The sequence below is a fragment of the Rana temporaria genome, chromosome 6 (assembly GCF_905171775.1).
Source record: "Rana temporaria chromosome 6, aRanTem1.1, whole genome shotgun sequence".
Lineage (NCBI taxonomy): Eukaryota > Metazoa > Chordata > Amphibia > Anura > Ranidae > Rana > Rana temporaria.
Window position 1 is genome coordinate 113860978 of NC_053494.1, and position 27541 is coordinate 113888518.

Sequence of the window (27541 nt, forward strand, 5' to 3'; positions counted from 1 at the left end):
CACCCCCCTAGGTACGAAATTTAAAGAAATGTTTCACTTTTATTGTTTCACTCTAAGCATTATTAAATTCACTGCTCCTACTTTTTTTGCATTGATACATGTCCCCTGAGGCAGGGCCCAGGTCCCCAAACACTTTTTAGGACAATAATTTGCATATTGGCCTTTAAAATTAGTACTTTAGATTTCTCCTCATAGACTTTAACAGGGTGTTCCGCGGCTTCGTTGTTCGCTGAACAGGCAATGTTCGAGTCGATCATGAGTTTGACTCGAACTCGAAGCTCATCCCTAGCTCTGACATTGGGAGCTCATGTTGCATGACGTTTCCCTATGAGAGCCGTCTTAACTGGTCCAACACAAGTCGGTCCGACTTTGAAAATGCTCCCTGTACTACTTTGGTCAGACTTTGATCTTACTTCAACCCATTGAATATCACTGAAGTCGGATCAAAGTAGGATCCTTATCCTTACCATCCGACTTTTGACATCCGACATGTGATTACAGCAGCAGTAAAAGGAATTTATCTCACACTGGGATTGTTTTGATTGGTCAAAGAACAAGTCAGACTATCACAAAGTTGGATCAAAGTAGTATCCTGTTCATGAAAGTCGGATGGATGTAGGACCAATGTAGGACTGATGTCGCAGAGCATAGTGGATGAAAGTCGGATGACTGTCATGTCGTATCAGTATGAACCCAGCCTAAAAAACAGTGGATAAGGGACATCAAAAAGTGCGCAACCCAGTTACTCAAATAATATATATCAATATATATTACATGTGCATAAATGTGTGATATTAATAATTGATCCAATGTCCAAACCGGATACCAACACAGATAAGAAAATTGTGAAGTGACAATAATCACATATAAATAAACCACCTAAACCAATTATAACTATAAAAAGTCCATATGGTGTAAATCTGTAAATAAAAAGTCCAAAGCTTGATGAATCCACCACACAACCACAAAATAAATGTGAAGATGCAGCAACCGATATATTGAGTAGATGGTATATGTCAGAAAAATCATATCCAGCGAGCTATTCATAAGATAATGGCTGCTTACCAGATCCAGGAGATATTGCGCTCTGAACCAGGCGACCTGCCTCTGGTCCGCGATGCTCCTCACACATGGACCGATCCTAGACTCCAAGAGGCAATCTCGGTGCACACCTGATCTCTGTTGTTCCTTCACTAGCAGTGAGATGAAATGGTGTTGTCTCGCATTACACCCAATGTCAGAACAGAGATGGTATCCCGAGGTCGGTAATTAGTAAAAGGAAGAAGAAAAAATCCTCATGGTGCAGTATGTTTTCTTAAAAAAGCATTTATTGCGCAAACTTCATCACATACTAACATCCATAGGAACAGACAGTTTTCAAACCCAGCTGCGGTTCACACCAGCTGGCTGGAACGTAATGATGTCACGGACTTGTGGCTCCACCCTACGCGTTTCCCCGTTTTAGGATTCGTCTGGGAACGGAGGTTCAGATACACTATAGTACCAAAAGTATTGGGACGTCTGCCTTTACAGGCACTTGAACTTTAATGGCATCCCAGTCTTAGTCCGTAGAGTTCAATATTAAGTTGGCCCACCCTTTACAGCTATAACCGCTTCAACTCTTCTGGGAAGGCTGCCCACAAGTTTAGAAGTGTGTCTATTGGAATGTTTGACCCTTCTTTCAGAAGCGCATTTGTGAGGTCAGGCACTGATGTGGACAAGGCCTGTCTCGCAGTCTCGCTCTAATTCATCCCAAAGGTGTTCTATCAGGTTGAGGTTAGGACTCTGTGCAGGCCAGTCATGTTTCTTCACCCCAAACTCTCTCCACCATGTGTTTTTTGAGGGCATATCAAACTAAAGCAGCCCATCTACATAGTCAGTGTTGATGGGGGAATGCCTCCCACAGCACTATTGTGTACTGTTGGTGGGGTGGGGGTATGGGGAGCCTTCTCGGGTGCCAGAACATGATTACTGCTAGCAGCTATAATCACCAGCAGTAATGGAATGTAAAAAATCTGACAGACTGGTTGTACCCAAGGCAATCGATAGACTTGGGTACAATCAGCCTGCCCATACATGGATCAAATCTCAGCCGCTCCCTGCTGAATCAGCCAAATTTTGATCCATGTATGGCCAGTTTAATAATGAAGAACAATTAAAAAGGGAGAGTAAAGTTTTTGTTTAGATGTTTCCTTTGCCCTGTTTTGCTGTTGGGTTTTTATATTTTGTTTTTAGATCCAACAAGATCAATGATGAGGAAAATACAAATGAAAAATTTGATACTTACTGCTTAAAATTTCCTTGTTGGCTGACCATCATAAACCTGATTGTGTAGATCAGGGGTCTCCAAACTTTCAAAACAAAGGGCCAGTTTACTGTCCTTCAGTCTTTGGGTGGGCCGGAATGTGGCCAGTAGGAGTAGAAAAGCCTCAGCATTGGTGCCCCATCATTGGTTCTAACACCTGGAATAGTGCCCCATTGTTAATATCAATGAGAATAGTGCCCCACTGGTGTCCGTAGGGGGAATGGTGCTCCAACATTGGTGTCAGTTGGTGGAATAATGCCGCAAGGGCCCGATAAAGGCAAGCAAAGCCCTCGGGGCCACAGTTTGGAGACCACTTGTGTAGGTGGAAAGTTGCAGTCTGCTCGTATTCAGCTTGTGTTTAAAATGTCTGAGTCTTACTCTATTCTCAGCTGCTTTAACCTACTTTTGCAATCTTATAGAGCTGTATGAAAATTGTTTAGATGCACCCAACTGCTCTTGTGCACAAACCCTAAAGGAAATTTGTCATGAGAGAAATACAGATGTTGCCATTGATCTCTAATTCAGAAAAATACTAGCTGCCTGGCTATCATACTGAGCCTCTTGCTTCAATATTGTGACTTGCTGGCCAAAAAAAAAAGCATAAAGATTAGAACTCCTGACTTTCATTTTACATTTCTAATCTGTGTGCTTGTTCTGAGTAACTGACAGAGAAAATATGAAACCAGCGATTAGCATAATGCTCTTGAAATTAGCATTTTTAAAAGGAAGTAGTCCATGATGGCATCCCCATCTCTTTTCGCAGATTTACTTTTTGGGTAAATTGAGTGGAATAAAAGGTTGGTAATGCTTACCTCCAGAGGAGCCGTTTGGTTTGATGGGTTCTCTGTTTTTTGCCATGACTCTGAGGCCCCGTACACACGGCCGAGGAACTCGACGTGCCAAACACGTTGAGTTCCTCGTCGAGTTCAGCCCTGAAGCCGCCGAGGAGCTCGGCGGGCCGAGAGCTCCCATAGAACAACGAGAAAATAGAGAACATGTTCTCTATTTTCTCGACGAGTTCCTCGGCGGCTCCAACGGGCCGAAAGTGTACAGACGACAGAGTTTCTCGGCAGAATCAGGCTCTGACCGAGTTTCTCGCCGAATTCTGCCGAGAAACTCTGTCGTGTGTACGAGGCCTCAGAACTGTTTTGTCCCCTCTGACACATCTTGTTCGGTAATGAGATGCTGCAAATTCCTATGAGCTCAAGTATTGGCAAATTACCCACAAATTTATTAGCATATGGAAAATAGGCACAGGCTACTTAGTTGTGAATAAAGTATATTATCACAAGGCAAAATAAATGACAATGCACAAAAATGTATAAACAGGTAAAGTTTGAATGCAATAAATATGGCAGTTAACCTAGATCATTGTGGTACTACACAACTTCCTAGTATCAGCAGCACTGGTAAAGGGCATTATAAACAGTGAAACATATATACAGTGAACAGTATAAACCCGTAAAAGAAATCTCATAGTAACCCCTCTGCAATAAATCACTAACTTGGGTATCCGAGTGCACTCTGTAGATATTCCCCTGATTGTAGGTATGTATATATCGTCTGAGAGAGAGTACGCCAAGAGATGGTTAGACAGCATCTGGTGCCTGACTTACAAACTTCAGCCTATCAACAGAGGGGCCCAATCTATACGGTGGTGCACTTTGATTACTATCCCTTAAGGCTACAAACGGTGATACGTTTTGGAGCTAAAGGCAGTCTGAACTGCTAAACAATAGGACAGCAAACACAGCCACAACTGCTCACCAGTGCTGGCACCTCAGCAAATCTTGTACTGGACACACATTTTTCCCCTGATGCTCGGTGTCCTCACAGGTTCAATTCCCAGAAGTCTGGTCCTCCGCTATCTCTGGTCTCTGCACTGCAACAGCTGTGTCTCAAGGCCCTGGGAATAGCTCTGCTCTGCCCTCCTTTCACAGGGGTTCTTGAGGCACTTGTAGTTTACAGCTGCATTCACCTCACCAGTGCAGCTCTCCTTGCAATCTACATTTTCCAAGATTCCATGCAGCTGCATCATAGCCATTCTAGTCATGTCTCTCCAGGTTCTCCTAATGTTGGGAGGCAAGTCGGCGCTGAAGCCAGCATAAGAATCCTGTTTGGCACATCAGACACTGGGGTTTATTTATAAATCCACTTTTCACTGCAAGTGTACTTGCTGTAGATCTGAGGGGGACATGTAAGGAAAATAAAAAAACAGCATTTTTGCTTGCACATGGTTGGATGATAAAATTAGCAGAGCTTCCCTTCATTTCAGATCTTCCCCTCAGATCTAAAGTGACCTTGTAGTTCACTTGTAGTGCAAAGTGGATTTGCCTTTAGTAACCCCACTGTGTGCTGCAGTCACTTTTTTAGTTTATCTATTCTGGCTAAGCACCTGGCCACAATGTAAAGTCAAAACTTCTAAAACAATAAAATAGAGTAGGCAAGGTTCAAAAATGTCCAGTTATTTATGTCTGCATCCTGATGAGGAGACTCCCCTCATTTCAAGGGCGCCGGGGGGGGAATGGATGTTCCGAAGCCTCCGCAAATTTATCAAGCACCCCTATCAGCAGCTGACCACATCTTTCTGCTGCAACTCTCCCCCAGGTTACCCCACCTTTCATGTTAAGGGCTCAGTTTACTGGTTTGAGCAGGCTCCCCTTCCCTATGTATGATAGCTGGTGGGAACGCTTAGAGTAAACAGTCTGTCTGCAGAGTGTACTGTAAACCCCCCCCCAACACTATCAAGATTAGGAACTGCATGGTCACATGAGAGAACTTTTGTAAGAAATAAAAAGTAGAAAGGTAAATTCTAAAACTGAACAAAAGCAGTTATGGCGCCTGCATAGCCATAAGTGTATTTAAAACCATTTATAATCTTGTGTGCTGCAGTACTTTCAGTTATTGCCAGAGCGTGGCATCAACCTGTGGTCCCCTCTCTAGCTGATTGGGCCTGTGAAATAGACAGGATTGAACATATTGAAAGTATGTTAGCGTGGGATGCCGATAAGAGTGAGGCCCACACTATTACGTGGACCGTTTAGTTACACTTCTGGTTCTCTGCTGATTTTAACACTTTTATAGCGGATACAGCTCCTACCACTTCCCCAGGGCCCTCTCATGAGTAGCATGATATCCCTTCTCCCCACTTTCCCTTTTTTTTCTCATTCCCCCCGCCCCACTCTACGTTCATTAAGGATATCCACAGGACTATGCATATGTGATAAATGTTCTTTTAGTGGCTTTCCGATCCTAATGTAGACTTGTACAGTACACTCAATGGACATAGGTTTTTCCTGGCTTATGTTTAGTCGATATGTTTTACAAATGATTGAAACTCAATAAAACAGATTCAACATAATCTTGTGTGCTCACAGCTACTTAATGTATGTAAATGTCAACAAATGCCTGTGACTTTGTGGTGATTTGCAGGTCCGCCATGTGAACATGTACAAAGGCATTTCTAAAACACATTATAATCAAGAGTTTGATGCCGCCAATCTGATGCGTTGCTGGGATGAATGCATGAAAAAATCCGCCTATGTCAATAGAAGAAACGAAGTGCAAAGATTTAACAAGGAAAATTACTGGAAGAAGAGAGGACTGGCTATTATTCCACTAAAATTCACAGTTGGCTTTGTTGAGAAAATGTATCATCAGGTATGTGCATCTTTATTTAAATGTGTGTCATCTAGTTTTCTTGCATATGGCAAGCAGGTTCAAGGTTTTCTGGCTGGTATGGGGAGAACACAAGGTTTGTTTCTTCAATCTTAAAGCTCTAAAGCCTCTGGAGGAATAAAACCTCTATTCCTAGGTCAACATCTTACCTTACAGGCAGACTACGTTATTGGTCTTGGCTGTCCAAAGGCTTTTATATACATTCAAGCTGAATGATGCTATGTAAATCTCTACATGCCACACAACATCTAAAAAAAAATAAAAAATGCCAGACTTTCTACTGCACCTGCGCAGGATTGCTTTAACTCTCCATTACTGAGGTGTCAACATGAAGAATGCTCACTGTTGGACTGAGCTTATGGCACCTCTCCCTGCTGCCACTCTCTTGATATTTCCATGAAGGCTTGTGAGTTGTCAAAGGATGTTTGTGGTTTTATGTGTAAGTACCATGTTGTTTAAAAGAGAAGTATGTTTTTTTTATTTTTTTATTCATACCTCGGTGGATGGAGCATCAGACCGATGCTGCATCTGTCCCCCGACGTCTCTGCACTGAGAACCGAGCCACCGAACATTGCCGATGGCTCGGTTCATACTGATCCCCAAAAGGAAATCTGCTGAATGTCAGTCAGGGTCTTTCCTCTCTGCTTCTCCATGCTCATTAGAGCGCTGAGCTGTAGAGGGTCAGGGAGAGGCTGTCCGCTGGGACTTCCATCAATCAGGGCAGCTGGCAGATCCCAACTTGGAATTCGTGATGACGCGCTGCCCCGACTGATGGCAGTGATGTTAGCGGAGAGCGGATTTCAGACCGCTCTCCGCTGAAAACGGGTCACAGGAGTGCAAAACGAATTACACTCCTGTGACCTATAGGAAAAGCCCAGCATAAAAAGCTCAGGCTGGACTTGTCCTTTAAAGTTGTTACAGAGGTAAAGAATGGAAATAGATTATCAGCAATAAGACAGATGACCAGAGTTTTTTCAAATTTGCACGTCAAACATTTAGTACAGGCACTGGGAAATCAGGAATTGGTGCAAAGAAAAGATGGCCCTGTTGTCTCTGTACTGGATGATTGAGATAACAACCAGAAAATAACCACCAGCAGTAATGTAATGTTTAATGGCGGCCGTTCCATTAGGGACGCAGAGGCGCTGACCCAACTAATCCATGCACCCAATGTTTTTTTTCCTTTGAAGCACATGATTACAGCCTGAGGCGCTAATTGGCTTAAAAAAGGGTGGGCTTAGGGGCGCAGAGCACTGCCCCCTGAGCCCATCAATTTGTGTGACATTGGCAAAATATTATTCGCTATTGTCTTCCTGCTTCTCCTCCCGGCTACCCAGTAAGCGCGTCCTGATTAGCCGGGAAGAGAATCGACCGCATTGGCCGCTGAGGTGGAGGAGGAAACGCAGGGGGAAGCCAAAGCTGCTTGTGACTTAGAGCCCATTCACACCTAGGCGTTTTGTCGCCTGTAGCGCGACGCTCACAAACGCCAGAGGGACCAAAATACATCAAAGTCTATGGGGATGGTTCACATCTGAACGCTGATGCGCCTGACGCCCATCGCCTGTAGCCAAAAAAAGTTCCGGACCCTTTTTTGTCGCGCGTATCGGGCAGTTTGGGCGTATTTGAGCGTTTCCATTTCCCATAGAAAGTAATGGAAACGCTTGATTCAAGCGACTTGCGCGACAACGGGCGTTTGCTACGGGCGTTTCGTCGCTTTAATCAATAGAACTTGTCGCCCATGCAGAAGATTAAAAAAATCTACCAACATAGCAACAAGTGATGAAAAGATGAGTTTTTCCTATTGGCTAAAATAAAAAACGTCAAAGTACAAAAACGTCGGACAACGCTGTATGCAAACGCGCAAATAAGCATGAATACGCTCGACAAAACGCCGGGAAAAAACGCCGAACGACCGACGCTCAGGTGTGAATGCAGCCCTAAAACAGTAAAATAATGGCTGTAATGCCATTGCACATATTACCTGAATATATTACCAATATTAAGAAAAAAATATAAGAAAATCCTTTTTCTTCATATTTTTTCTTTCAGCAGCTTAGTGGATTCCCCTTACTTAGACTTATGCAGTAGTGGAATAGTGCAATACATGTTTAAACTTTAATGTGCTATTATTACAGGCTCTGGCTGAAATTGTGTTGCCGATTTAGAAATGATCAGCAAAGTAGTGTTATGCCCCGTACACACCATCACTTTATGTGATGAAAAAAAACGACATTTTCTGTGAAGTAAAAAATGACGTTTTTGAAACTTCAATTTTCAAAGATGAAGTTGCCTACACACCATCGTTTTTCTCACAATGTTCTAGCAAAGCGAGGTTACGTTCTCACCACTTTTTCCATTGAAGCTTGCTTCATAAGTAGCTTCTGGGCATGCGCGGGTGAAAAAACGTCGTTTTAAACAACGTTTTTTACTACACACGGTCAATTTCTGTGAAGTAAAAGTTGACGTTTTGAAAAACGACACATAAAATTGAAGCATGCTTCAATTTTTTTTGGTCGTTTTTTAGAAGACATAAAACAACGTTTTCCCCCACACACGGTCAATTAAAGTGACGTTTTTAAAAACGTAATATTTTTTCATCACATAAAGTGATGGTGTGTACGGGGCATTAGTTTTGATGTCAATTTTAGATTTAGTTTTAGTCATAGTCTTTTGAATAAAATGCCATTTTAGTTTTAGTCATATTTTAGTCATCCAAATTGTTTTAGTCGTATTTTAGTCGACTAAAATAGTGTTAAATTAGTCGACAAAATTAATGCTGGTGCAAAGCCCTCCTGCATTGTAACTGCAGCCTTGCTAAACAGTATGCAGAATAATGTGCAGAACAAACCTGTTTGTGTTTCTACAGTATTTTATGGATTTCTGCATGTGGAGAGATATGGCGCAGATGTGTATGTGACCAACACACTGGAGGGAGATGGTTTGGGGGGTCTGGGTTAGATGGTAGTGTAATTCCAAAACACTGTAGTGCAGCACATCTCGAGAGACTAAATATATTTTCTCTACAGTAATCATCTGAGTGTAGCAGTAAAAAAAAAATGTATTTATTCACACGACAACTTACAAGACAATGTACAGTAGTGATAAAATCGCACGTCAAATCACATGCCAAGTATCATCCTATTGTAGTGTTCAAATTGATGCAACGCCGACTTTGCGGTGCTACATCAATTTGAAAAAGTGCATGCGCTACTTTTAGCGATTCAGGTGCGACTTCAATAGACATCTGTGCATGAAGCTGCACAGATGTCTTTAAAGTTGCACTGAGATGCGGCTTTGAAATCGTGCGATTTCACCTGATTTCAAAGCCACACTCAATGTGAAAGGGGGCTAAGTGTAGCAATAGGTGGATGAAAAACAATGTAAATAGCAACTCACAGAAGTACAGGCTTAAGAGCCTTACACCATGCAGGTCTTCCACCTCATGTGGGTCCGATCATCCAGATGTAGGGCATCCAAGCGGGGTTTAGCTGTCACTTTAGCCTATGGATGTGGATGTGAGCCCTATAGAGTACTGGGAGACTATAAGATGGCCAACAGTTTCTTGTGGCTCCAATGACAGCTGAACCCTGCTTGGTTCTCCTAAATCTGGATGATTAATGGACAACCGGAACCACATGAGGCTGAAGACCCAAACGGCATAAGGCTCTTAACCGTGTTAACATTCCAGAGTCCACAGAGATTTCCCTTACAGTGTAAGTGGAGATTATGCAGACTCTGATGTAAAGGGGGCTCGGCGGACTCTGATGTAATATTCTCAGAATAGGTAAAATTGGTAAAATTCTTAGACTGTAGCTGTGGATAGGATATCTGGCACCCAGATATACTGTAGCCGTACCTAGGATATCTGGCACCCAGGGTGATTTTTTTTTTACCCCCCCTCCAAAAAACAATGTTCTGAAGAAATAAAGTAATTTGTGGGTGTGGTCACATTGCATCAGTTGGTGGGGGCTTAAAAGGGCATGGTTAAGTAAAATGTACGTCACTGTACAAATCTCCCCTAACTTTCTAAAATTCCACCCCTACTGAGACCTCTCAGTACTCATATGTGAGCTGTTTTATTAAACAACTGTCCGATGCCTAATAATTGTTTATTATACCATTGCTACATATATATTTTACTATTTTATTTGCTTTGTTCCTCAGGCGTCAGCTTTGGTTCATATTTACAGAGATGGGAAAGTCCTTGTCAGCCATGGTGGTGTAGAACTGGGCCAGGGTCTCAACACTAAAGTCATGCAGGTATTGAAGCAATTCATTACTCATTTGTACAATTTATCATCACAATATATTATGTGGTTTATAAACACCCCTGTTAAATAGCGGTTTGTGAAAAACCTTGCTTAACTTACCAGGGCTTCGTCTATAAGGTCACAGCGAAAATGCATCACTTTTCCTGTAGCCAGGTGCTGGGCTACAGCAATATGGAGGCCTTGACTTTTATTATCCCCCTCTGCTAAGATACCGATACGCCACAGGGAGTGGAATTAGTTGCAGTTGAGAGACGGGGTGGTCTTGTAGCAAATGTATTTATTTATAATCGCACACATAGGTTGGACTTGTTGGACTTTATTTTAACCTCACCTACTATGTAACTATGTAAATGACCACTTTACCCACTTCAACCAAAGACTAACAAGCCTGAACTGTAGCCAAAGTTCTTTGGAAAAGTTCTCTTTCCACTATGGCCTGCCTCAGCGTATCCATCCCAGGAAGACACTTTAAGAGTAAGCTCATCAAAAGACGGTTAGATCTGCTAGGTATTCAGAAATCCAGAACTACTCCCTATCATCCTTAAGGGGACCCCCTTAGTAGATATGCTTGGGACTCTCTTGGCCAAAACAGCAATGGAGTAGGCACATTGCAGCTGTAGTACTGAAAATTATGCTATGGGCTATTCACCGTATCTGCTGATGTTCAGGAAAGAAGTTCGACTACCTGACGATCTGGTCTGTGGCCCTTCCTTAGATCAGAGATCAATAACCTCTCACTGAGGATATGTAGATTGAGATAATATGACAATCGCATATGAAAAAGCTCTGGGGCCTCCAATGCCTGAGGTCAAAAGAACAAAAGAACTTTGACCTTAAAGTAAGAATACAGAAAGACATGCAGCCTGGGAACAGAGTTTTGCTGTGAAATCTTGGCAACAGGGAAGCAACGCCTTATCTGCAAACAACTGTCTGAAAACTGTTCAAGGAACAGATGAACAGGACAGTGAGGAAGAAGTGATGGGCATCGACTGGCTGTGGCCTTCTTTATCAAAAAATAAATAAAAATGTCTGCTGCAACCAAAGAATTTGAGATGCCAGAACTCACGCTTCAAAGTCAGGATCACATGGAGATAACAATGAAAATGGATGAGGCCAAACCTACTGCATCACAGGAACCACGAACCAAGCAAACCATTGGGCCGCCACAGAAACTGACAAATGACACCTTGGGAGAAACCTCAGAGGAAGTCACTTATACAACGGAATGAAATAATAATAGGCTGACCCTCCTTACCAAACATTTAAATTAGGGCCACCTGTACTCACTCCCTGACACACCCAGGTGGGTCATTTCTACATCACTGGCCAATAAACAATATAACCTCGGCCCCCAACAATTGGTTGGAGGTTCCCTTGTTGATCTCGGGTGTCAATGAGAATTATTTAGGTAGTTACTTGTTAATTTATGTTCATCTTAAGTTACTTGCTCCAGTATGGACGCTCTTGCTTGAAGGACTTTGTCCCATCTTGGTGACAAAAGAGTTTAATGGGGGGAGTATGTAGCCAGGATATGGGCTACAGCACTATGGAGAAGGAGACATTACCTTATTTTCTTCTTTACCTCTATTGAGGTACTAATGTTATGCTTCACTATTCTCTTCTGGTCAGCAGGGTGAGAGCCATGTATAATGGCTACAATATACAGTAATGGTTACACTACAGATCCCAATATGCACAGTGCAGTAGGAGGAGTGGAAAATATATTTTTTATGAAACTTCTTCCTCTTCGCACCAAAGGAGTTAGAGGGAGAGCCCCCTTGTCTGGATATTTGCCATACCATGCTGCATGCCATACTGCACCTATTCCAAACCTAGGCTACACCTGTACTAACCCTATACTCAGTGCTTTAAGTGGGCCAAAAGAGGTGCCGCTGCGTGTGATGGCACAGTGGCTGCGTGTGATGAGCACAGTGGTGACAATTGATGGGCACAGTGGCTGCATTTGATGGGCACAGTGACTGCGTGTGATGGCACAGTGGCTGCGTGTGATGGCACAGTGGCTGCGTGTGATGGGCACAGTGGCGACAATTGATGGGCACAGTGGCTACTACGTTTGATGGGCACAGTGGCTGCATATGATGGCACAGTGACTGCGTTTGGTGGCACAGTGAGGCTGCAATTAATGTTTTTTTTTTTTCTTTAGTCAGAGAAGGCAAGCTCAAAATAACAAACATTTTTTTAAACTGCTATTTTATATTAAAAAAATTATGGTCACCTCAGGCTGAGGTGACCATATTTTTTTAAATAAAAAATAGCAGTTTAAAAAAATGTTTGTTATTTTGAGCTTGCCTTCTCTGACTAAAGAAAAAAAAAAAAAACATTGAGGTCCTCAGCTCAGTCCAACACCCCCCCCCCTCCCCAATACACAATACTTTCTTACTTTTTGCAGAGTTTTTACTGTATACAGTAAGGCAGGCCAGGCCCAGGCGCAGCAGCAGGCTCCTCGTGAGTCACGACTTGTTCTCTGACTGGCGCCGACAGTCACTCTCGCTCCCTCCTCCCCTCTCACCGCCGGCGTGACGTCACGCGGCGCACGTCGGTGGATTGAACCAAATCAATCCTCCATGGGGGGGCGAGGAGACGCACAGGAGGAACAGGAGCCAGCCAGGAGTGCACGCGGCAGCCAGTGAGTCGGCGCCAGCGGGCATATAGTTTAGTGACTGCGCTGTCACATCTGGGGGGGATTTTACCATACCCGTCCCCCCCGCATTATTTCCTGGGGGGGATGCGTCCCCCCCGTCCCCCCCGGTTCCTACGCCCGTGCCTGGGGCTGCGTTCCGGTACGGGAAACCCACGTACTGGGCGCACGGAGAGGTGCTGGTACTCTCCAGGGCCATTTTTGGAAGTGGCGGTACTGAGTACCGCCGCGTTCCGGCCCAGTTAAAGCACTGCCTATACTGCATTATACCAAACATTTACTGCATCTGAACCACATCTACCTTGCACCTGTGCCAAGGCTACACCGTACCTATACTGCATGCAGGTTAACTGGGACTGTTGTTAAATCCACAAACGCTCTTAAAGATCTTAATGATAGCCGGCAAAAGAACATCTTAAAGGACTGCCCCTCCCATGCTAATTATTCTGCAAGCCCCCTTTATTTTGCAGTCTTCTCCAAAACCTTCCTCATTTTCTTTTGGGCAGTGTATACCCAATCAGTGTAGGACTAGCATCGCTGCCATAAATGCACTCTGGAATTATAGCTCCAGCACAGTGGAATAAAAAATTGTTAGGAACCTTGTGCTACAGAAAGAAAAAATGCTAAATGAATAATATTAAAGCTGCCCCCCTCAAAGTGCAATGTGCTACATTTTTGTAATTGCAGTGATGTGTGGTAAGGGCCGCTAGTGTGAAGTGCTGAACGAATGTACAATTAATTATTATTATGCATTTGTGATTAAACAAATATAATACAATATAATAATAAAGTGCATAGTGGTATTAATGATATATCAAATATATACAGTTCAGCCATTTTTGACAATTAATAATAACAATAAATCAATCAGTTTAAAGTCCATAAATCTCTTAGGCCCTGTACACACGATCAGTCCAAACTGATGAAAACGGACTGAAGTTCAGTTTCATTGGTTAACCGATGAAGCTGACTGATGGTCTGATGTGCCTACACACCATTAGTTCAAAAATCGATCGAGTCCAACGCGGTGACGTAAAACACAACGACGTTCAGAGAAAAATGAAGTTCAATGCTTCCAAGAATGCGTCGACTTGATTCTGAGCATGCCCGGGTTTGGAACCGATGCTTTTGCGTACTAACCATCGGTTTTGACCTATCGGTTACCAGTCCATCAGTTCAATTTTAAAGCAAGTTCTAAATTTCTGGACCGAAGGATAACGGACTGATGGGCCCACACATGGTCGGTTTGGACCGATGAAACTGAACTTCAGTCCGTTTTCATCAGTTTGGACTGATCGTGTGTACAGGGCCTTAGGGATGTGGCTCAATCCATGCACCGTCACCAAAGGCAAATCTTTATATATATATCACCCGATGAGTGTGAGTAAATTGCCTACTCACCAGATGAACATGAACTAAAAAGGTCACAACATGCCAATGGAGATGTAGCTGAAAACCTTTTAATTATTATCCTCCTCTCCACCACGGTAGACTGTTAAAAATGAACATAAATGGGACCATAGCATTATATAGTTTATTTAAAATTATGAATAAAACAATGACATAAGTGGCTGCTTACATTTATAGGTGCCTTTTATCAGCACTGGGGATAACAGCATAGATCACCAGGTAGGTCTGCAGCCGCCCGGCCTCTGCTCTGTACTTAATGTGCGTTTCACTGCCGTGGTCAGGGCTGGCCCTACCATGGGACCCGATGGTACCATTGTACCAGGCAGCACTTTCAGGGGGCAGCAAATTTTCTGCCCACACGCCATCCCATTCCGCCAGCTCCACTCTCCACTCCACTGTGGGGCTAATTGCCGCCCGACCGCTCCTCCCGTTCCGCTCTCCGCTCCACTGTGGGGTTAATTGCATGAATAGAGCCATAACAGGTCCTTTTTATACTCCTATGTACATGTATAGAGCCATGATAGGTCCACTTTAGTTATCATGATATAAAATAATGGATGTGGGGGCATTTTGGTGAACGTAATTTTTTTTGTGGGGGGGGGGGGGGGCAGCATTTCATTCTTGGTATCAGGCAGCACAATGTCTTGGGTCGGCACTGGCCGTGGTGATGGTGAAACCAGACGTAGAGTAGAGGAAATGATTCAGAACAATGTCTTTTATGCTACTTAATACAAAATAATACATTGAGTGTCACAGTTAAGCATGTCTTGAAAAGGGCAAATTGCTATTCCACAGCACTGTATGTTGGATACATTTTGTTATATTTACAATTTGTTTTTCTAGAGACAAAATCCAAAATGATTTTTCATTAAATTGTTTGTCTAATCCATATTAGATTGCAAGCAGAGAGTTGAGGGTACCATTAACATATATACACATCTCTGGGACCAGCACAGAAGTTGTACCAAATTCAATTCCAACTGGTGGAACCATTGGGACAGATGTTTATGGTCTGGCAGTTAAGGTAAGAGTTTGACGGAATTGTTCCAAGTGGTACTGTATGTCGTGCAACAGACAAACCATGTGAAATGTAAAGGCTGCCAGATAAAATGAAACTCTGTTGCTTCTTTGTTACTGTAAGGCCGGGTACACATGAACAAACATGTACGGTGAAAGCGGTCCGGCGGACCGTTTTCACCGTACATGTCTGCCAGAGGGCTTCTGTACGATGGTTGTACACACCATCGTACAGAAGTCCGCGCGTAAACATTACGCGGGGCGTGTCCGCGTCGTCGCCGCGACGATGACGCGGCGATGACGCGGAGACGTGGGCGGGCCTGCCATTTAAAGGCTTCCACGCATGCGTCGAAGTCATTCGACGCATGCGAGGGACGGCGGGCGCCTGGACATGTACGGTAGGTCTGTACTGACGACCGTACATGTCCGAGCGGGCAGGATTCCAGCGGACGGTTTTAAAACACGTCCAGGAATATTTGTCCGCTGGGAAAAGGCCCGGCGGGCAAATGTTTGCTGGAATTCGGCCCGCTCGCGCCCACACACGACCAAACATGTCTGCTGAAACTGGCCCGCGGACCAGTTTCAGCATACACGTTTGGTCGTGTGTATGGGGCCTAAGGCTGGGTTAACACCTATGCGAATTGGGTGCAGGTTCCCCTGCATCCAATTTGCATAGTAGGAGAATGTGACCGGCTCTCTATGGAGCTGGTTCATATATCTCTGCAGCAGGTCAGGTGTGATTTGCTGAAAAAACATGTGCTTTTTTGGTCCGTTTCAGGTCCGAATTCAGCACCAAATTTGGGCTGAAATCAGACCTGAAACTGTGAACCAGCACGCACCAGACCCCTGCTGTGCTACGGATGTGGTGATGGTGTGAACCCAACCTAAATGTTAATTTTTCTTGCATGGGTTGGAGCCAGCAAACACTTGTCCTGAAAATGTCCTCATAAGAAGCAAACATTTCAAATGTTCAAAAAGTGTGAGGTGGGCTGTAACAACCATTGTATAAATACTGCCTTTTTCAACCATATTGGAAAGGTCTAAACCTTGTGACTTTTCTTGATCCACATTGCTGCTATCTGGAGCTGAAGTTGGTGCACAGACACACTGCGTTGTCTTCACAGTCTGCCACCAAATTATTGGTTCATGGTCTTATTGTTGTGAATAAAAAAATTATAATTTAAGAATTTGTGCTACCCTTTCTGTAAAAAAAAAATCACAGAGCAAATGAACAAATAAAAACATTGGGCCATATTCTCAAATAATTTACGCCGACGTATCAGCAGATACGCCGACGTAAGTCCGATCCTATGTTTAAGTGTATTCTCAAACTGAGATACACTTAAACATGCCTAAGATACGACGGCCTGCGCCGTTGTATCTTAGGCTGCAATATTTACGATGACCGCTAGGTGGCGGTCAGCGTAGAATATGCAAATGACTAGTCACGCCGATTCTCTAATGTACGCTTGCCCGCCGTAGTGTTTTAACGTTGTTTCCGTAGCGATACGCGGCGTAAAGATAAAGATGCCCCCTAGGTGGCGTACTCAATGTTAAGTATGGCCGTCGATCCCGCGTCGAAATTTGAAAATTTAACGTCGTTTGCGTAAGTCGTCCGTGAATGGCGCTGGACGCCATTTACGTTACAGTCAAAACAAATGACGCCCGTGAGACGTCATTTAGCGCAATGCACTTCGGGTAATTTACCTGACGGAGCATGCGCATTACGATCGGCGCGGGAGCGCGCCTAATTTAAATGATCCACGCCCCCTACCAGGATCATTTGAATTAGGAGGGCTTGCGCGGGTGGACTTTACGCGACGCAGCCGCAAGTTTACAGGTAAGTGGTTTGGGAATCAGGCACTTGCCACTTAAACTTGCGGCGGCGTAACGTAAAGGACATACGTTCCGCCGCCTCAGATCTTTAAGAATATGCCCCATTATTTCAACATGAAATTAAAAAACCATATCATCACAGAGTGGAACTGTGGATACGAAAACAAAATAAAACTGTAACGGTCACCACCGTTTACGATATTCCCATTCCATCAACCCAAGACAGCTTCCGAGACTCCACAATCCAGCAGACCTGATCCATAGGAATTCCCTCGGAGAGACGAGACATACGCTCTGTGATCTGAGTCAAATGAATGAACCTTTAATGGTATCTTAGCTTTCTTATGAATAGTACAAACTTGTTACAGTTAAGCATAGGGACAAAGAAACTCTCCACCCACACATCACACAATGGGGCTTCAATCACATTCTTTTAGATAATGACATTCAGAGGAGTTAATTATCCCCCAGACGTTCCGTCTTCAACAATAAGTGATTCACCTGCATAATACACATTCCTTTACTAAACATAATTGATATGCTAATTCCCTACCCCTGAAAGGAGACATCTGACCTTTAGACTGCTAACTCACAACACCTCTATCATCAATAGACTTTTCACACAAAACAGTATTAACATTGAACTCTTATTGACCAGTTGGGGGTCAGAATGAAATCCATATCTCCTGCAATACATGAATTATCAGTAATGTCCCATCTCATGTAATTTATAATTAACTAGCTGAATACCCGGCGTTGCCCGGTCTTCCTATCTTAACCTTTTGGGGAGGAAAATCATAGTAATATAAATATACCCATCTTTTATATAAGGGTGTAGGTAAGGGTTAATTTAACTGTCATATATTTTTATTTGGCATATAAGTAATATGTGTACCAGGTATTATTGAAATATCTCCAGGCGTACAGAAGTTATGTGGGAACATACATTTCCCATAGATTTGCATGGGACTTTAAACAAAAACCCCGACCCTCACAAATGGGGGTAGTTAAGGGATAAATTAACTATCCTATAGTTTAAGTGGACATATAAGTAACATGTGACCAAGTGTTATCGAAATATCTACAGCCGTTTGGAAGTTATGAAGTAACATGTATTTCCCATAGAGTTGAATGGGACTTTAAAGGAAAACCCCGACCATGGCAAATGGGGGTGGGTAAGGGTTAAACCACCTATCCTATGTTTGTTGCTGACATATAAGTAACATGTGTGCCAAGTTTCATGTTAATATCTTTAGCCGTTTGGACGTGATGCTGGAACATGAAGTAACATGTATTTCCCATAGAGTTGAATGGGACTTTAAAGAAAAACCCCGACCATGGCAAATGGGGGTGGGTAAGGGTTAAACCACCTATCCTATGTTTGTTGCTGACATATAAGTAACATGTGTGCCAAGTTTCATGTTAATATCTTTAGCCGTTTGGACGTGATGCTGGAACATACATACATACATACACACACACACACACGTTGAGTTTTATATATATATATATTTCTCAGTCACCCTATGCCCAAAAGGGGCACAGGTTGACCCTAGGCGCAAGATTCATTAGTGATGCTGGCACAGGAGTACCCCCCATCCTTCAAAAGTCTCTGGGTGTCACGGGTCATTCCGTTACAAAAACAATGCCACGTCCCGATAGATTAGGTTATATAAGAGTAGGTTGGGAGATGATGGACTTTATAGGCATAATACAGATTAAAAAATATGTACATTTATTAGAAGAGAAACATACAAAATAATTGAAAACATAGATAACAAAGTGGCCGTTCCTAGAAGGGCATAGGAACACAAAAGTTAATAACACACCACCTGTAAACCAAAAAGGTACTGCATATTGAAGAGGAGGACCAGGGTCACTTCCTACTGGTATATATATAACCGTATAATTTATGGAAGGCGATGTGTCATGTACAGCTCAGCTTAACATGTTACGTGTATTGAAATGCCGCTTCTTCAGGAGCTTATGGCGTGTTATTTTAAAAGTAAAAGGTGGGAGAACATGCGGAGAATATAATCATGATCAGGGGCACAAATGCATTCACAAGAATTTGTCCTCTAGTTGCTTCGCAAAGAACAATCTATAGGTTCAAGCTCTCAGAGAGTCCTTAATTAGGATAGTGGCAAGAACCTTGCAAAAGAAAATGAGAAACGACCCAGTGCTGGACAATTCTTATAAAGTTCATAGAGTAGTTAGGGACACACCCACTAGTTATAGGATTTCATTTGTCCAGAAAATAACATTTCCAGGAGAGGTATCATTCAGATTGAAAATGCCCGGGGTTCTCCGCCTGTGATGACAGTCTCGGGAAATAGGAGATGGCTGTCATCACAGGAGGAGACCCCCGGGCACCGCCTCTGAAAGTACAGAGCAGTCACCTGAACCTCCATATGTTCTCAATTTGTTCCTCCAATCATTCGGCCTTCTTGATAAGAAATTATGAACCACCAGGGCTTTTTTTCAGCGGGAACGCGGGGGGAATGCAGTTCCGGCACCTCCTGGACTGACTGTATGTAATGACAAGGGGTGCTGGGGTGTGCTGCAGGGTATTGATGATCACTGCTGGGGCATCTATTCTAGCTGGAAGGCATCTATTTTTGCAGGGGGTGGTTTGTTGTTGCTAAGGAGGTCTATTGTTGCTGGTGGGAGATCTTAAGTTGCTGGGGGGGTCAGTTGTTGCTGAAAGAGATCTACTGTTGGGGGGAGGATCTATTGTTGGCTGATGGCTGCCGGAGAGTCTGTTAATGCTGGCTGTGCAGAGATCTGTTGATGCTGCCGGGAGTCTATTGATGCTGGGGGGGGGGGGGGTATTGTGGGTTGATCCTTTGCTGTTAGCAGGGTCTATTGTTGCTGGCTGCAGGGGATCCGGATTTTCTTGATATCATTACCAAATTCCATACAAATTACTTAAAAAAAAAAAAAAAATGATACTTGGTTCTGTATTGTCTAAAAGGGGCGGTACTGGGAGATGGGTAGGGGGATGGAACCATGGGATGGTGCTCGGATGTGGGTAGGGGGCAGAGAAAAGGGGTGACCCGGGGAAGTTCCTGCACCTATTGTCTGAGGAAAAAAAGCCCTGTGAACCACTATAATTAAGGAATGACCTCAACAGTGCATAATAATCCAACTCTATACAATGTCTTCTCCACATTTCTTCATTCATGTGACATACAGAATACAATTCCACTCAACAGTGTAATATTAAAACAAATTTCTTAAAAACTTAAAATCAAAATCCACTCCCATAAACAGTGCTTCCAATTGCACTGATTAGTATTGCCATTGTGGAATAGCACCGCAAAGGAGCTGCTGTCATCAATTATAATGTGTGTGTATTTATGTGCATACAGTATGTATTTGTGTGTATATACGTTGTGTATACAAGCAGGAGGAATTCCCCATCCTCACACTCCTTATGTTATACATTCTCACGTTAGACTTTTTAAGTTCTCTAGAGACACTCCATACAATATCTTAAAGCAGATGCATAGACCTGAAAATTGGTTATTGGTATCCTCAAGTTTGTATGGGATTTACATGAGGACATTCATAACATTATCAAAGTCACAAACTTGATGGATAAGATTAGTCTGATTTGTCTGGAACAGTTGTAAGAATAGTTGTAAGATGGTGCTGCTTATGCAAGACCTCTATTTCCAGTATCTCTCATTTAGAAAGAAATTTGGTGATCACTTGACCACAGCTGCTTACACAAGCCTGCAGCATATGCTTTATTTATTTGTTTATTACATGTTCTTGTATAGCACCATCAATTTACCCAGCACTTTACAGATATATATTGTGCATTCACATCAGTCCCTGACCTCAAGGAGCTTACAATCTAAGGTCCGTAACTCACATTCATACATACACATACTGGGGCCAATTTAGATAGGACCTAATAACCTACCCAGACAGGCACATGGAGTACATGCAAACTCTAGGCAGGTAGTGCCTGGTTGGGATTCAAATTGACAACCCTAATGCTGCTAGGCAGAAGTGCTAACCACTTAGCCAATGTTCTGCCCATATATGATATGGTACTGTTTTATTTATAGTTCTATTTATCGAATAGCAAATTATCTGTAAAATAGCAAATCTTCCATAAAAGATCTTGCAACAAAAACTGCTTTGGTCTTGCAAAACTCTGCCTCTCCCCCCTATACTATACAATAATCTACTATCTTGAGAAACATAGGTCACTATTCTTGGTCTCATCACATAACCAGTGCCATTTACTACATTGAGAAATATACAATTCAGTAATTTTAATTGGCTATGAAATTATTACTGCATGAAAAAATGCTCGGTGTAATGCCGCGTACACACGACCATGTTTCGGGTTCTAAAAAATTACATTTTTTTTAATGTCATTAAAAACGATCGTGTGTGGGCTTCAGAGCATTTTTCGGGTTCTAAAAAATGGGCAAAATTTTTTTGAACATGCTCTATTTTTTCATGACGTTTTTAACGTTGTCGTTTTTAAGGTTGTAAAAAATGGTCGTGTGTGGACTTTAACAACGTGAAAAAAACGCGCATGCTCAGAAGCAAGTTATGAGACAGGAGCCCTCGTTCTGGTAAAACTACCGTTCGTAATGGAGTAAGCACATTCATCACGCTGTAACAGACAGAAAAGCGCAAATCGTCTTTTACTAACACAAAATCGGCTAAAGCAGCCCAAAGGGTGGCATCATCCAAATGGAACGTCCCCTTTATAGTGCCGTCGTACGTGTTGCACGTCACCGTGCTTTGCTAGAGCATTTTTTTTAAGGATCGTGTGTAGGCAAGGCCGTTTTAATGATTGGGTTAAAAAAAAACTTCGTTTTTTCTAGACCCTTAAAAATGTCATTTTTTAGAACCCGGAAAACGGTCGTGTGTACGCGGCATAACACTTGCCATCCTAAGTGAAAACTGGCAAATGTGGTAGCAGAGGAGGTGGACTATAAAGAGAATCTTACTTGACCTGAATAGACAAAGGCATATTATCATTATTTCAGTTTTGAATATAGAAGCTTTAGATCCTTTAAGTTGTTGCTGTTTATTTTGTTTGTGTGTAAATGATAGAATGGTGCAGCATTATTCCTTAACCACCCACCGTCAAATGACAGAGGGATGGTGCAGCTCTCGTTCTGTGTGGAAGTCCTATGACGGCGTACCCGAACAGAAGATCCCGCGCCATGTTGCTAGGATACGGCACGACCCCGTATACACTTACGCGGCTCTTTAACCAGGTGATTGGCTGTGTCCAATCACAGCTGGTTACATGTAAATACAGGAAGTGCCAGTAAGCAGCTCTAATCACCTCACTGACAGAGTGTGTGACGAGGATAGTCGAGCAGAGGGATCTCTTCCAAGGGGACATCAAGACAAAAAAGCGCAATCCGTGCCCACCAGTGCCAGACATCCATGCTCACCAGTGCCAGCAGTCAGTGCCCACCAATCCCAGCAATCAGTGCCCACCAGTGCCATTAGTGCGCAATTGTCATTCAAAGTGTGACAGTGCTGAAAGATGAAAAATGGCCTGGACAGGTAGAGGGTGAAAGTGCCCTGTATTGAGGTGGTTAAAGTCTCCTCTATGCAAGGATTTTGCACAGAGTGGCCACAATTTTCCTTTTCTGGGGTCCCCTGGTGGCACTCCTGGCTCCTCTTCTTAAGTGCCCCCACAGAGGGCCTCATTAAATGGGGGTACTCGTGCGGACACTGCTTCTGCATCTGTTGACACAGACAGCAGGATTCTGCCCCTCTCCCCCCGAGTCCCATGTCACTGTCTACAGATTACAATGTATTGTGTGTGTTATGTTTTTTGTACTCTTTTGAATTTGCTGCCGGACTCTGCCCCCATGCATCGCTAAGCTTGCAGGGAACAGAGCCCGGAACATTGATGCATCGGGCGGAGGATACCGTGGGAGGACATCTCAGGATCCTGGGGACAAGGTAAGTAACCGTACCTGGATACTGCAATGCAATCCCGAGTGTGGCTCGGGGTTACCGCTATTGGTACTGAAAATTAACCCCAACCCACACTCTGGATTACCGCTAGGGAGGTTAAAAACTAAATGGACCAAAAACGGATGTTAGCGGACGACATCCCCTTATATCCGATCGGCTAACATCTGTTTTTCTCCCAAAAAGACAGGCGTTCAGTTTTTTACTGTAGGTCAGTTCAGTCACAAAATGGATGAAAAACGTATGTCAGCAGACATGAAAAGGGATGTAAAAATTCACATCTGTATCCGTCTTTGATCAGTCACTTTTTTTTGTAAAAACGGAACTGAACAAAAAAGCAGAACGCCCGTGTAAAAGGACCCAAAGTTGTCGCTTTGAGATATTGTTCACACATGCCATGGGTATATGTGAAATTACACCCCAAAACACATTTTGCTACTTCTCTATGGGCATACCACATGTGAGAGATTTTTTTGGGACTACCAATCACTTTTTTAGAGGCCGTAAAATAGTATAAATACTTCCCAAAAAGTAGATACTCCGGTATTTGATAAGAAACATGGTGAGTGGTTCAAGGTTTTGAAAAATTAATACATTTTCGTTTCATTCTTCTTTTTCCAAAACCTTGTGGCAACAAATGAGACGTTCAAAATACTTGGCATGCCTCTTAGCAAATACAAATACCTTGGAGTGTCTACTTTCCAAAAAGGGATAATTTGGGGTGCTTGTATAATCCTGGCATTTTGGGGCCTCCAAAATTGTGATTGATGGTCATGAAATAAAATGTGCAATTTATGCCCTTTAAAATCTTGAAGGTGGTTGCTGGATTTTGGGCCACCATAAAAAAAAATCTTTATCGTACATCATGGGACATAGAGCCTTAAGTAATCACTTATTGGGTTATAGACCTCCTTCAGGTGATGGTTATACCCAATCCAGGAAGTTCACTCCCTATATAGCCCCTCCTCCTTCCAGGAGCGCATCAGTTTTTTCACCAGTGTCTTCTAAGGTGTTGGTCACGAGTGAAGATGTGCTCTGAGGAGCTCCACGGGAGGGATCCATGCTGGATTTAAATAGCCTCTATAAAGACCAGATCCATCCAAAGTGCCACTAAGGCCTAAAAGGATGGTACCTGGGGCCTCGTATCCGAAGCACAAGGTTTTGCCTCTAACACCTCTCTTTGAGATTCCTGGTGGAGTGCTTTCTACAGGTCCAAGGGAGTTGGAACCCTACAAGGGACCCAGTCCTTGAAGGTATGCTAAACGGAGCCCGCCGTGATGGGTGAAGGTTGGATTGTCTGTTAATTCAGCAAATCCTGCGGCGGTGATAAGTAAGGGAAGAAACTTAGGTATTAAAAACACCCATGTATTCTTCCATTATGGTAAAGGTGTTGTTATGCCTTAATCTCCACTAGAGAGAGTCTATGCACATACCTTACTCTGTTGTCTTCACTGTAAAGCTCAGTCTGTGTGTAGAAGTGTGTGCAAGGGGATTCCTCTCCAGTAAAAGAAGTCTGCCAAATGTCTTTCTTTTTTCCTCCCTGAAGGGACCAGAGGATAGGGGGACATCAGCGGTGTACCCACCTTATATTACCCCCCCCCTGTCGTGGGGGGTGCAGAGGTCCCGCTGGTACTGCCAACGTTATTGACTGCTGTTACTGTTGTTGTATGCCTGCTACTAAACAGCTATCTGCCTCCCCTCCCCCTCTCCCTACGAACGCGGGAACATTTAAAAAAAAGGATGGATTTTTTTGGAGGGGGTGCGGCCGTGAAACGTCCACAAGGATGCACACCAGGCAAACAGATAAAACTACAGCTGTGTCAGTCTCTCCTCGGCTGGGAAACAAGCAGTCTGCACACAGGGACACAGGAGCTGTGGGACACGTGAGGGTTGTAAACTGGCATTCCTGATACAGGAAGGACAGTTTTTTTTCACAGCACTAGGCTGAACTTTATAGCAGTTTTTTTTGTGTCATGACTATATTCAGCAATTAAGTCCAAACATAGTGCCTCTGTTTTTGTACTTGGGACTATGCCTACCAAAAAAGACACCACAAAAACCAAAGGGGTTCCACCCCCAGGCGTTGGGATCTCAAGTCGCATTTCCACGCTGTCATCCTTGCCTGAATTACCAGTTATGGCAAGCCAGGGTGAGCCATTGGAACAAATTGTTGGTGCAACTGCTTCTCACATCTCAGCCCCTGTATACGTGACTGAAAATGTCCTTTCTTCCTCCCTGCAGGGTCTGGAGGAGAGATTAGCGGCTTTAATCGCATCCTTCATTCAAATTAATAGGAAGCATGCTAGATTTCCCTCCCCCACTGCAAAACCTTTGCAAAGGGAACAGTGGGCACAGGATGAGATGTTACCCTCAGGCGATCAGGAGGAAAAGCAAACCGAGGATTCATCTGCGGAAGAAACAACGGTGGATGAACCTAATTCAGCCTCTTAATCTGAGAAATTGCAGATACAATCTCATACGGAGATGGTTCTCTAACAGAGTCTCCTGAAAGCTCAGTCTCTTCCTTGGGTTCCTTAAAACCTTCTCAGCCTTTGCATGCGTTTCCTGCACATGCACTACTAGAACAGCTGATTTTTGCTGAATGGGATCACCCGGATAAGCATTTTCTCCCTCCTAAGAGATTTTTCAATTCTCTATCCTCTGGAGGAGAAATTCTCCAAAAAGTGGAAAGTACCAGCAGTTGATACTGCCTAACCTGTTCTGTAGACAATGCACAAATGCTTAAGGATCCAATGATAAAAAGTTGGAATCCCTGTTAAAAGATACCTTTTCCATGGCAGGTGCCGTTACTCAGCCTGCAGTCGCTGCAATAGACATCTCAATCCTTTAAGGACCAATTTAAACAGGACCTTAGAGAGCTTCCTGCACAACAAGCTCAGGTTTTGGCTGAACTACCCAAAAGCATTATGTTTTGCCATAGATGCTTTTAAAGACTCTATTCACCAGCCGTCCCGCCTTACGCTTATTCTTGTGCATATACGTAGAATCCTGTGGTTAAAAAATTGGTCAGCTGAAGCACCATGTAAAAACCTCCTAACTGGATTCCCTTTTCATGGAGAGCTACTATTTGGAGAGGACTTGGACAAATATATCCAAACAATTTCTAGTGGGAAAAGTACTCTTTTGCCAGTCAAAAGAAAGTATAAACGCCCTTTATTTAAACAGGCTCTTTCCCCCACACAGGGGCTTCCAGAGAAAAGACCATCTCTGTTTCAGGCACTAGACCGATTAATATCTCAAGGGGTGATCATACAGATCCCCACAAATGAACAAGGTTTGGGGTTTTATTCAAACCTTTTTATGGTACCAAAACCAAATGGAGTTGTCAGACCCAAATTTGGGGTCTAAAAAATAAAAAATAAAAATACATGTAATGTTCTGGCCAGCGGAGCTGTGAATGGGGGTATAACGGGTTTTAGCAGAGACCTCTTGTACATCATCTGAGCTAAATATCAGGGTGTCACTGCTTTTTACAGGTTCATATTCTGAGCTTTATTCTGACTGAGGTTTTGCCTTTGTGATAGTTCTGTTAACCGCAAAGGGGTTAATATGGATTCTACTGCTGTTCCAAATTCCAAGTTCAGATAACCATGCATGGCTAGGAATAACTCACTGATACAACCATCTCAGTTGAACTACACCGTTATATCTGCTTTATTGCAGACAAAACAAACTTCTACATACAGCATGATACGTCACTATTATATTAATGTGAACTAGAAAGCGCATCTAATTGGCCGATATACAAGAAGAGTACAAGATGGGGTGTCGATCTTAGCCGGCCCTCTGATGTGTCTTCACCTCCGCATTCCTAAAGCTGTGTGGGAGGGTATCCGCCATCTTTGATCTTCTCCAGTGTTTGGGTGGGATCGGTATTATTAGAAGCTGATTTGAGTAATGAAGGATTATAGCAGTGGTATAGATGAAAAAGCAATATAGACTTTATATTATAATAAAGATGCATAGAGGATAGACATTTTCTAATTTATCATTATGCTCATTGCATTCCTTCACAGACCCCCCTAAAATGGCTATTTTCTATCTGTCCCTCAAACTAAAGGACCTCTGCAGACGGACAGGAAACGTGAACCCTAGATTCCCCAGGGCGTGCAGAGTCTAAGGTCCAGCAGGTGTTCCCCAGAGCCGCTAGTGGTGAGGATGGCTTTCGCTGCAACTGAACCCAGATCGCGGCCACTGGGGTTCCCTATCCTATCCCTAAATCCCTATAGGACTGTGAAATTATGGACGGGGAGTGACTGTAAAGGAGTGAAAGGTTTATCCTCTTCCTTCATAAGGGGATCCTCTTCTTCTTGGTGGAGAAATGTAGGTGTTCTGTTATCTAGAGCCTTGCTCATTAACTTCTTTACAATGGGCAGA

At 43.3% G+C, this 27541-nt stretch overlaps 1 protein-coding gene across 2 annotated transcripts in view; it reads left to right on the forward strand.

The window, feature by feature from the left end:
- Positions 1-27541, forward strand: part of LOC120943720 (aldehyde oxidase 1-like) — a 213843-nt gene that overhangs the window by 155133 nt on the left and 31169 nt on the right. For both annotated transcript variants that reach the window (XM_040357196.1, XM_040357195.1), the window contains 3 exons: positions 5738-5965; positions 10148-10243; positions 15219-15347. In XM_040357196.1, coding sequence (XP_040213130.1) covers positions 5738-5965; positions 10148-10243; positions 15219-15347 — 453 coding nt within the window. The remainder of the gene's footprint in view (positions 1-5737; positions 5966-10147; positions 10244-15218; positions 15348-27541) is intronic.